General features: G+C 35.1%; 1 protein-coding gene across 1 annotated transcript in view; it reads left to right on the top strand.

Annotated features, from left to right (window-relative positions):
• stag1b (STAG1 cohesin complex component b) overlaps positions 1–12748 on the top strand; it is a 47672-nt gene that overhangs the window by 27282 nt on the left and 7642 nt on the right. Inside the window, exons 22-29 of the mRNA XM_687028.10 lie at positions 1981–2061; positions 2158–2250; positions 2359–2533; positions 4810–4949; positions 5021–5122; positions 5211–5359; positions 9236–9364; positions 10827–11035. Coding sequence (XP_692120.4) covers positions 1981–2061; positions 2158–2250; positions 2359–2533; positions 4810–4949; positions 5021–5122; positions 5211–5359; positions 9236–9364; positions 10827–11035 — 1078 coding nt within the window. The remainder of the gene's footprint in view (positions 1–1980; positions 2062–2157; positions 2251–2358; positions 2534–4809; positions 4950–5020; positions 5123–5210; positions 5360–9235; positions 9365–10826; positions 11036–12748) is intronic.

Below are 12748 nucleotides of genomic sequence, written 5' to 3'. Positions count from 1 at the left end.
AAATCATATGCCTTCAGTGGATCAATCTTAATATTTTCAAGGGCACGCACTCACCCACTCTGGTGTAAATAAGTGCACCCTATACTGACACTAATGAAAAGAAACCATTGAAAAACAATTTTATTTTTGCTTTGTGCGCACAAAAAAATTCTCATAACCGATTAAACTGCTGAAGGCATATGATCTGTTTGAAGATGTTTTTTGGTATTTTTTGAAAGACTGGAATATTGCTCTCTTGAGTGGCACGGTGGCTAAGTGGTTAGCAGTGTTGCCTCAATGCAAGAAGGTCCTTGTTTTGAGTCCAGGCTAGGCCAGTTGGCATTTTTGTGTGGAGTTTGCATTTTTTCCCTGTGCTCAGGTGGGTTTCGTCCGGGTGCTCCGGTTTGCTATAGTCCAAAGACATCCATTATAGGTGAATTGGGTAAACAAAATCAGCCATAGTGTATGAGTTCTTGCCAGAGTATGCGTGTTTCCCAGTACTGGGTTACGGCTGGAAGAGCATTCACTGTGTAAAACATATGCTGAAATAGTTGGTTGTTCATTTTGCTGTGGCAACCCTTGATAATCAGGCAGTAAGCCGAAGGAAAATGAGGGAATGTTGCTGTTTATGAAGAATGAGAGAGCTCTCAGATTTCATCTGAAGACAAACAAAAGTCTTGTGGATTTGAAACAACATGAGGTAAGTAATTAGTAGCAGAATTAGTTTTTTATTTTCAGTGAACTTTAAAATGGCAATGTTTTCACAATTTCAATAGTTTTTTTATTATTTTAAAGTTTATTATTTATAAAAAATATTGCTTTTTCTGTAATGTGTGTTTAATCTGCTATGATGAATTCAGCCTGGGTGAGCCTAAGATATTCAAAAATGTTGAAAATAGACATTGATTTGGTTTTGATTGATTCTAAAAACATGAATACTTTGTCAGCAAAGGTGCATTAAGTTGATAGTAGGGTTTAGGGCTGCACGATAGATTGTTTAGCATCGATATCGCAATGTGTGCATTCGCAGTAGTTGCATCGTATAGATATGCAATATTGAGTTGACGTTTACGTATGCAAAACCATAATGCATGCACTGTTTATTTCACTTTTACCTTTGCTTTGTTGCATTTATCTATTCTTGTAGTTTGTTTATTACATGTAATGCGTGATCATCCCAATAAATCAAAATTAACACATCTAATTTACATTAATTAATACATTTACATTTAATACAAATCAGGAGTTTACTGAAGCAAAGGTCATAAAGGCTTGCTAAAACCAAGAATTGAACCTTAAAATAAAGTGTGAACATATTGTTTCAGATGGTGCTTTTCAATCATTTGCTGGGATTGTATAATTAGATACAGTATATCGCAGAAAAACAAAATATCGCAATGTCAGATTTTTCTAATATCATGCAGCCATAGTAGGGTTTAGAAATAATGTTACAGAAAATTATATTTTAAATGGTCCTGTGCACGCAGATGCACAATAGGTAGTGCTGTCGCCTCACAGCAAGAAGGTTGCTGGTTCGAGCCTCAGCTGGGTCAGTTGGCTTTTCTGTGTGGAGTTTGCATGTTCTCCCTGCGTTCGCATGGGTTTCCTCCGGGTGCTCCGGTTATCCACCCAGTCCAAAGACATGCGGTACAGGGGAATTGGGTAGGCTAAATTGTCCGTAGTGGATGAGTTGGAATGAGTGTGCTTGGATGTTTCCCAGAGATGGGTTGTGGCATGAAGGGCATCCGCTGCATAAAAACATGATAAGTTGCCGGTTCATTCCGCTGTGGCAACCCCGGATGAATAAATGAATAAATGGTCCTGTGTAAATAATAAAATAAAAATTGTAGGTGTGTTTCTACTAAAATTTTAAGCGGCACAACAATTTTCAAGATTGATAATAATCAGAAATAGTTTTCAGCTCCAGATCAGCATGATAAAATGGTTTCTGACGCATGATGTGACATTTGAATAATTTCTTGTTTATTGTCTTGTGGTCAGATCGCTGTCCAGGCTCTTCAGTGCTCTCATTACTCCATCCTGTGGCAGCTGGTGAAAATCACTGAAGGATGTCCATCAAAGGTACGGTACACACCAATAAATGCAGATGACAAAAATAGTCCAGAAGTCTTAATTTTTTTTACCTTCTTTGCAAATCATGCATTTCATACATTTCAGGATGATCTTCTGGCATTAAGAAGAGTGGTGAAGTCTTTTCTAGCAGTTTGCCAACAGTGCCTGTCTAATGTGAACACTCCAGTCAAAGAGCAGGTAAAATATACATCCTACAGTTCTGTTTTTTTGTTATGTTATAGATCTTAAATTGTATATGTAAATGTTCCAGCATGTATTTTAAGTCAGTCCGTTTTATATTCACAGGCGTTCATGTTGCTGTGTGACCTCCTGATGATCTTCAGTCATCAATTGGTCTCAGGCGGTCGAGAAGGTTTGCAGCCGCTGGTTTTTAATCCTGATGGCTCTTTGCAGAATGAACTGCTCAACTTTGTCCTGGATCACGTTTTTATCGACCAGGATGATGAGAATCAGAGCATGGGTGCGTGTCTGCTTTGATTGAGACTTATTTGTTTGGATTTTCGCTGAGAAAATGAAATATTAAAAGTCAGAGAATTCATGTATTGAGCACTTATCAAGACAGTTCTGATAGGTCAACATTTGCTGTAGTGCAAAAAAATATTTAAACATTTGGTGTTACAAATGTTATTTCTGATTTTAAAAAATTTTATTATTATTTACACATCAGATTTATAAAACATTTAGTTTAACTCTGTTTTTATCGATGCATATTAGGTAGAGAGTTACAGTATTAAATGCACAGAATTACAAAACATCAACTGTTCCAATCTAGTAGCAAAAAACATATTAGTTCATGTTTTCTTCCTCTCTGAATCAAACAATAAAATGATATATTCTTGCATCAAAAACAATATTTAGGGCAAAACGCAAATAAAAATATATAATATTATTAAGATAAATAAATTAACATTATAGATAAAAGTAACACATATTAGGCTGTACAGCAATACAGAAAAAAATAAATACAAATTTGCAAAAGGTACAGCTGTAAAAAGTTATTAATTAAAAAATTATTTAATTAAAAAAGGAAGAAAAACTTGCATATTTTCTTTGTGCTTTCCATTTACAGTACAACTAAGCCAGGGGCAAGGAAAATAGGACAGCTATGTTTTATGGTCTGTTTGTTTAATTAAGTTACATTGCATCTACATGCCAACTAATTCTCAGTAGATTATAAGTAGACTGTTTGGGTTAGGTTTGGGTTAGGGTTAGTGTAAGTGAAACTTGCAGTTTCTTATAGTCAGTTAAATGTCTGTTAAAGGAGCAGTAACAACAGATATTAAGCAGGCAGTCTACTTATACTCATTTGGACCATCAAAATAAAGTGTTACCATTATTTTTTCCTTTTTAAAATTTGAGAGGGGGGGATTGCCAAATAGTCAAATTTTCCAGTATTACCTAATTATTTCTGTTTGATTAGACTGCATCAGATCATACATTCATTTTTAGATAACTGGGTGAAGAAAATTTTTTTCAGTTCATTGTTACAAGGCTTTTAACAGGTGTTAAACAGAAGGTGAGTGCATTTGTAAAGATGACAAGGACACATTAGTAGGGTTAAAGGTGCAGTAGGTGATTGTCTTCAGACACATTTTTTTGTTTTCATTCCAATAGTAATGTTTAAAGTAAAACAAATGCTGAATCAAAACTTTAAAATTCTGAATCAATATTATAGTTACTTTTGCATGCTGGAGGAAGGATGACACCATGACTAAAGTATTTCTGTTAGACAGGTAATGTTCTGTTTTAAAATTATTTTAGTCATGCAAAGCTGATGTAGATTTCCTTGTTTTATGAATGGGTTATACGCACGGACGTGTTGTTCAGCCACTGAATGTGAAAAACTGATGCGTCTATTTTCAATTTTATAAGGGACCTTTTACAGCATCGATGACATAGATTTTTATTTAGTTTAACAAGAAAAAATAGTAAAAAGTGCTATTACGCCTAGCCTGCTTTACTGAGGTGAAGTTGGTTTTATATTAACATTGGTTCATTTTTGAACAATGACAGCCTGTGACGCGTTCCCTATATTGTGTACCATGCTGTTTTGAATATTCACTCTGAAATAGTATGTAAGTATTGCTTGATAAGTGTAATTTCTGCACCCTGCCGGCCAAACACTATAGCTGCTTAAGGTCAAAGCGCATGAGAGATTGAGACCAGTGATTCTTGCATACATGAAATATTGCACATTATATAGCATTATAAAGTACTCTAAAGTTTTCTAACTGGCGAATGACATGATCTAGTAGGTTGTCTACGGTCATCTTTAAGGTGCGCATTTGCGTTATCATGAGGCGTGGCTTTGGACAGCAGGGGAGGTGTTTTCAAAGATATTATGCTAACGGACAGCATTTTGGCAGATCACCTTCTGCACCTTTAAGTCTAAATAATGTCTAAATAATTTATATAACATTTATAATTCTACAAGATTTGTATTTTTTATGTTGTTTTATAAATGCTGTTTGACTAAAGAATACTGAACAATGGATTTAAAATGGTTTCCACAAGATTGCATTGCATTTTTTTTATGTTGAAAAATATTTAAAGTAATAATATAAAACATGCATCTCAGTAGAATTTACATGCTAAAAGGCATTCAAATTAAAAAGAGCCTTTTAAATTATAATAGTACTTTTTTTTCTAATAAAATCTTCCTTGGTGAACATTTAAAAGCATTTATTAAGTTTAATAGTTTAAATGTTTTACTTCATGCTGTGTGGTTTTATTTAGAGGGTGATGAAGAGGATGAAGCCAATAAGATCGAGGCTCTTCATAAGAGAAGAAATCTGTTGGCTGCTTTCTGCAAACTCATTATCTACGACATTGTGGACATGCCCGCTGCTGCTGACATCTTTAAACAATACATGAAGGTATGAAAAACATTTCAAATCACATCAATCTGTGTTTGAAAACGATTCAAACAACTGGTGTTCATTTTCAGTATTACAACGACTACGGAGACATCATCAAAGAAACCTTGAGCAAGACCAGACAGATGGACAAGATCCAGTGCGCAAAGACACTCATCCTTAGCTTGCAGCAGGTATGATACGATTGGGTTTTTTAAAATGAATTCTGAATCTCCTAAACTTTAATACCTTATTATTGAATTAAATTTTCCCCATCTGCAGCTCTTTAATGAGCTGATCCAGGACCAAGGACCCAATCTGGACCGAACGTCCTCACACGTCAGCGGCATTAAGGAACTGGCTCGTCGCTTCGCTCTGACATTTGGGTTGGATCAGATTAAAACCAGAGAGGCCGTCGCCACACTGCACAAGTAAGAAACCCCACAAACTCTTGAGTTAGAAACTCTTGGAAGTTTTCACTGAGCAGTATGATTCAGTTCAGAACAGAACAGTGCAAATGTCGATCTCGCCTTGAAAAATATAGTTTTTCACCAAAATAGCGATCAAAATTTGCGGTTTACAATGTAGACATCAAAAATTTTCCTGATAAGTTGAATATAATAGTTTGAAAACATTGCCAAAGTCACACAAGTGGCAATTTTACATGGCACATCCATAACGGAGAGGCGCGTCATATCCATAACGGAGAGGCGCGTCATATCCATAACGGAGAGGCGCGTCATATCCATAACAGAGAGGTATGTCACATCCATATCGGAGAGGCGCGTCATATCCATAACGGAGAGGCGCGTCACATCCATAACGGAGAGGCGCGTCATATCCATAACAGAGAGGTATGTCACATCCATAACGGAGAGGCGCGTCATATCCATAACGGAGAGGCGAGTCACATCCATAACGGAGAGGCGCGTCACATCCATAACGGAGAGGCGCGTCACATCCATAACGGAGAGGCGCGTCACATCCATTACGGAGAGGCGCGTCACATCCATAACAGAGAGGTATGTCACATCCATAACGGAGAGGCCAGAGATGTATAGTAACGAAGTAGAACTACTTCACTACTGTACTTAAGTACTAAAAGGCAGTATCTGTACTTTACTGGAGTGTTATTTTTTTCTCCTACTTCCACTTTTACTTAAGTACATATTTTCCATGAGTTTAATACTTTTACTCCGATAGATTTTTTATGTGATGCATCGTTACTCGTTACTAGGGGTGTCAAAATGATCGATATCAGTTCAGTAATAGGTCATAACCGGTGATTACGTGATGACGTCATTTATCTCCTATGCGCGATGTCGCAATACTATTGCGGAGGACGGAGGCGCGAGTGAAGGCGGCACACGAGCCGCTAATTTACTATAGGGAGAAATGTTGTAAAACTTCACCTCTGCCTCTCTCTTTCTCACTTTGGACATTTGACCCGCTGGCCTGTTTGTAAGGTAACTTTCCCTCTTTTCTTGGCTGTTAAAGCTGTCGATCCATCCAGACACGAGCGTGCCTGATGTTCAAGTTTTCTCCACTGTGTCTATTACCTGTGATAACCGGCTATTCTTCCCGCCATGGGTGAACAGCGCTTCTTTTCTAAAGCCCTTTCTGTTGAGCAGATGAAGATAATAACCAATCATCATAAGACCTCGCCTGTCAGCGCTCAAAAAGCAGGCGGTATAATATTGACATGAGTTTATTAGCTGTAAATGCTCATGCTGTCTTCTGTGCATGAGTTTTGTTTGATACATTCAGAAAGAGTGCTTTCTTTAAGCAGGTCAAATTAAGAGTACAGTTCATATATGTGACTGCTGTATTAAAGAACAAAATTGTATTAAAAATAACCCTATAACTGTCACACCAAGACAAAAGCAATATATTTATGCAATATAAAAGCAATAAGTGCAAGACCAATTTAATTAAAAACATAATCAAAATTTAAAAAAAAATAATACTAAACCATAGCCATAAGCCATAAAGTATTTTAGAGTTTCTTTTAACACAGTACTATAGACACTTTCCTGTTTTTCTTTTTTCTTTTTTTTTTTACAATAAAATCAAAATCAAGTGAATTAGTGCAACAGGATTTAGTTTGCTTGTTTAGTTTAGTTTCACGACTGCTTCCAGAAGACATAACTCCTGTTTATTGTGGTATTAACCAATCAAACTTCAAAACTACCAAAGTGTGAGTGAATAATGCATGTAAGAGAGAAACAGTGTGATTGTACCTGTGTGTGCGTCTGTGTGTGTGTAAGAGAGAGAGAGAGAGAGAGAGAGTGTGTGTGTATGAGAGTGTAAAAGAGTGTAATTTCGTGTTTGTGTGTGTGTGCGCCCATGTATATGTATAACAACATCGGTATTACACAGATGTTAGGAGGAGATGGTGAATTATGTGGACATTATGTATAAAATTCAATCACACTAAATATTTTTTTATTTTCAGAAAGTAAAACTACACATAATTTCCTGTAAGGGTTGGGTTTAGAGATTGGATTTGGGGTTAGAGCATTCAAAAGTTTGTAGAGTATAAAAACAATTGTAACCTATGTAATGTCCCCACAATTCACAAAAGTGTGTGTGTGTGTGTGTGTGTGTGTGAGAGAGAGAGAGAGATAGAGTGAGAACTGTGTGTGAGAGTGTATGAATGTGTAAGAGTGTACATTTAGGTGTGTGTGTGTGTGTAAAAGAGAGAGAGAGAGAGTATGAATGAACATGCTGAATTATCTCATCAGTGAAGTGATTTTCTGGTAAAAGAGCCTGACGATGTGAATTCTTGTACCATAGAAATTATTTACAGAGAAAAACAGTATCGTTAGCCATGTTTCTTTTCATTCTGCTTAATCAAGTGCCCCAAAGATATTTAAAATAAACAAAACAATATGATGTCTTTTGACTGCCTTCTTTAATAACGACATTACACAATACTTGTACTTTTACTTTCAGTACTTGAGTAGTAAATTTTTAAATAAACTACTTGCAATACTTAAGTACAAAAAATGTTGAATACTTTTGTACTTCCACTTAAGTATGGTGCTTAAAGAGCACTTCTACTTCTACTCAAGTCACTTTTTGATAGAGCACTTGTACTTTTACTTAAGTATGGGTCTCTAGTACTTTATACATCTCTGGGAGAGGCACATCATATCCATAACGAAGAGGTATGTCACATCCATAACGGAGAGGTATGTCACATCCATAACGGAGAGGCGCGTCATATCCATAACGGAGAGGCGCGTCATATCCATACTGGAGAGATGTTACAACCATAACGGAGAGATGTCACATCCATTACGGAGTTACATCTGTAACAGAGAGACATCACATCTGTGACAGAGAGACGTCACATCCGTAACCAAGCTTTTTCCTCCTATAAATTTTTTTTATATTTTTTGTTCTATAGTGAGCCAACTCTTATTCTTTTGATTAGCATTGTTGATTGATTTAGGTTGTGCAGTTTAATTCATAGAAATTCTACAAAGTATGTTGTCGACTGCAATCTCGCTAACTTTTGTGGTCAAATCCATAACGCATGTTTATTTTCCTCATTTAAAATATAAAAAATGTTTACAGACTGATATCATTCTGATCTCATTACTCTGTGGTTCATTGTTTTGAAAAATGTAAACGGGTGTTTCAATATAAACAACTGTGATTGGTGTAGCCTTCATGTAGATAAACAACAGAGCAATACAGAGAGATCTCTATGGCTCTGACATGCGCCAGGGAATTGTGGGCGGGGAAAACTAGCTCATTTGAATTAAAGGCACTGGCAACAAAAACTGTTACAATGTACTAACAGCTCAAATTTCCCAAATTCAGAAAGCTATAATAAATAATCTGATGGGTGTTTTGAGTTGTAACTTTACAGACATATTCTGGAGACAAAAGATTTATCCTAAATCTTGAAAAGGCGGTAAAATGGGTGCCCTTTAAAAGTTCTTATCCAAACATGACATTAGGTTAAATGGGTGTTATGTACTCTATCCATTTAGACCAAAAGTCAACAATTGTATCTTTTTGGTTATGCACACAGTATGTCATTGTCTTTATAATGAATATATTTTTCAAAATGTTAATTTAATCTTGCATTTGTGGTGAATGAGGTTTATACTTGCACCTAGTAATAGCTTATTTACTTGAAGCAAGGATGACTCTACACATATATTTGTTTTTCCTTTTCAATAAATCCATTGACAGCTTACCCAAATAAAGTAAAGTTTTTAAATTATGTTCACTTGTATTTTGCTTTGTTCAATGTAAAATAAACCTGAACTAATGTATCTTAACAACAACAGGGATGGGATTGAATTCGCCTTCAAGGTCCCGAATCCAAAAGGACCAGAGTACCCACCACCAAACCTGGCTTTCCTGGAGGTTCTCTGCGAGTTCTCCTCCAAACTCCTCAGACAGGACAAGAAGACTGTGTAAGCACACAACACTCTACCATAGTTGAATGAGAGCATATTGTGAAAAAAAAAAATTCAACTTAATTGATAAGTTGATCCACACAAATTAATGTTGTTAACTAAACAATTTCAGTTCCCATTGATCTTTGTCATACTGATTTGATGTAAAGGCACAACCTAACACATTTTTACTTTATATTTATGTGAATAGAAATGAGGTTGAGTATATTTTTTTCTAATTAATTTCACACTTTGTTTCATTGTGTATCCATTTTCATTTTTTACCCCAAAATAATGGAAGTCAAACATGCCTCATAAGTGAGACACATTATAATATGGCAGCTTAAAAAGAATTTATGCATTTAAACAAAACCGTTTTATTAAGTAGTTATATCCATTAAAATAAGAGTTTGGTCACCTAACATCTTTAGGAATGGAAAGATACATTTTAAATTCAAAGGACTTATTGGAAAATAAAAATAAAAAGTACAAAATTTCAATTGAATTTAATATATTTGTATATCTCTGTTTTTTATTTTTTATTTAATATTTTCCCCCAGCATATTAATTTGTGTGTACAAAATATTTGGACTGTGATCTTAATTTGGTTGTTGTTGATAGATTAGTTTTGGCTTTTGGTACTCACTAATCTAACGTATATACACAAATATATTATTGTAAAGCATCATATAGAAAATATAAATTTAAAAGAGAGATCTGTGAGGGGTGTACTTGTAACAACGGGTCAGGGACAACAGAGGTGAGGATTATTATTTCTCTTATTTAAGAGATTAGTCAGGCAGGCAACATTCAAAACAGGGGCAAACAGGATCACAGAGGAAATCCAAGAGTGAGTCAAAAGCAGGTGAATGGTCAGGACAGGTGGCAAAACAACAGGAAGAATAAACAAAGCCAGGCAAGACAAGGAAAACGCTTTGTAATGCTAATAGAAAACAAGACTGTGTGTGCGTGCGTGCGTGTGGTATTTAAGTACTGGAAATTGTCTTCACAAGCTTCAGCTGCACGTTTGCAATCACAGGGAATCTGGGCCAGGTGTGTAAGTGCAGGAAATAATGGGATTTGTAGTTCAGTTCAGTGGCAAATGTGTAGTTAAGTGAATAATAGAAAGTATTCACTAACAGCCTGTAAGGGCAACAATGCTGGTGATCATAATTTTACTCATTTATGCTGAGGACAAACACACATAGATGCAAACCCACACAAACTCAAATAATTTGCTCATAAAATAAAGTAGTTATTAACTTTATCAAATAAAAGTATTTTTCAATTCTTCTCTCATTCTTCAAACAAACTTCTTTTTGTCCTGATTGTTACAACTTTTATTCTCATATATAGTACATAGCAAGTCATTATTTATTGCTATTTTCCATAAATGAACATCATAGAATTTGATCAACATGGAATAATGACATACTAATGCAGCTGATTTGGTTCACTGTTTAATGTGTTCCTCCCACAGTCACTCTTACCTGGAGAAGTTCATGACGGAGTATATGATGGAAAGAAGAGAAGACGTGTGGCTGCCTCTGATCGCATACAGGAACTCTCTATTGACAGGAGGAGATGATGATCGTCTGTCTGTCACTACCGGAGCCTCCTCCACCAGCAAAGCCAGCACAGTCCGCAGTAAAAGAGGCCGACCGCCACAGCACAAAAGAAGACCAGACGGTACAACACAGCCTTCAACATTTCAAAACATTACTCTAACATGCCAAGAAAAGTATTACAATTATTATTCATATCAGTATTATAATTATTTTTCATATTCGTTAATTTAACTTATCAAAGTAAATGTCTTATTTCTGTCAAGTTTAAAGGGCGAAAGAGAAACCAAAGAGTTAATAGGTAATAACCATAATATTCATTGATTCATTCATTCATTAATTTTCTTTCGGCTTAGACTGCCAACTATTCCGGCATATTTTTAGGCAGCTGATGCCCCTCCAGCTGCAACCCAGTACTGGGAAACACCAATATATTCTCACATTGACACACTCATACACTATGGCCGATTTAGTTCATCCAATTCACCTAAAGCGCATGTCTTTGTGAGGTGACTGTGCTAACCACTGAGCCACCATGCTGCCCTATAACCCTAATATGCCAATAAAAAAAATTTCAATAATTTTTTATATCCATTAATATCAACATTTATCATTGTAAATGTCAAATCTGACAGTGATAGTGATAGAGAAAATGCAGAATTAAAAGTTAAAGTAGACTTTTATTGTCAGAACATGACAAACACATCAACCAAATAAATATTTCACAAATCTGAGGTACAATATTTCTGATTAATAATATAAAACTTGTACTGATTACCTATTAGCATCTTTTTTCCTTAACAACATATCTTAATGGAGAAATGTATTATTTTGATCCTGCGTGTTCTTACAGGTGACTTCAAATCATAAAAACAGAAATATTTAATTAAATATTTATGTATTTAAATATTTAAATTTAATTGATTTGTGAAAATTGTACGTAAAACACGAACCTGAATATATTAAGAATACTTGTACATGGTATTGCTTTTTAACAATTAATACAGTAATTATATTACCTTACTCCTTTATTACATTTAATACATGTCTGCTACAATACCACAGAGATCAATCTGCATATAAACAAACCTGAACTCGCTTGAACAGATAAACAGACTGTGGGGGTGTATGCGATCCTGGATTAACATCTATGTTGATCCTGGAACATCATTTTTGTTCAAAAATGTAATCCATACCTATTTCCTGCCCCTAAACCCAGCCATAACTGTAAAATATTCCCAAAATCAGAGAAGAATAATAGTTGGATAACAATCATGTAGATGTGCATAAATCTAACCGCAAGCATAAACTTGACATAAACAGTGATCATATCACTTAATTCTGATTGGCTGATTGGAATGTTGTTCCAGGATCAACATAGATGTTAATTCAGGAACATGTCCTACTTGGTGAAATCAGGTTGGCAGTGGTGTAAAATAAATGAGACATAAGTGCCATTTAGTTGTTATAAAGCTATAGCATGTGTACCTAATATATTCAGGCTTGTGTTTCACATATAATGATCTGAAATCAGTTCAATTTAAATTGAAATATTTAAATACAAAAGCCTTTTTATGGTTTGATGTCAGCTGTGAGAACTTGCAGGAACTCAAAATAAATAGCAAAAAAGAAGAAAAAGAAATTGGACACCAGTTATCATATTTTTTCCACCCAAAACAATGATCACAGACCCTATTGGTCAATTGTTCTTCACTGCAAAGTGTGACTAGAAAAAACATGAATCATGTATATTAACTTTAAAAAATTGTATCTAATTTATATATTAATTTGTTTGTTGTTTTTAATTGTATATTTTTTAATGAAAAGCTGTGAAAAT

Source organism: Danio rerio, chromosome 24 (genome assembly GCF_049306965.1).
Source record: "Danio rerio strain Tuebingen ecotype United States chromosome 24, GRCz12tu, whole genome shotgun sequence".
In the NCBI taxonomy this organism is placed as follows: Eukaryota; Metazoa; Chordata; class Actinopteri; order Cypriniformes; family Danionidae; genus Danio; species Danio rerio.
The sequence above is the reverse complement of the archived record's forward strand: the minus strand, read 5'-3'. Positions and strand labels throughout refer to the sequence as shown.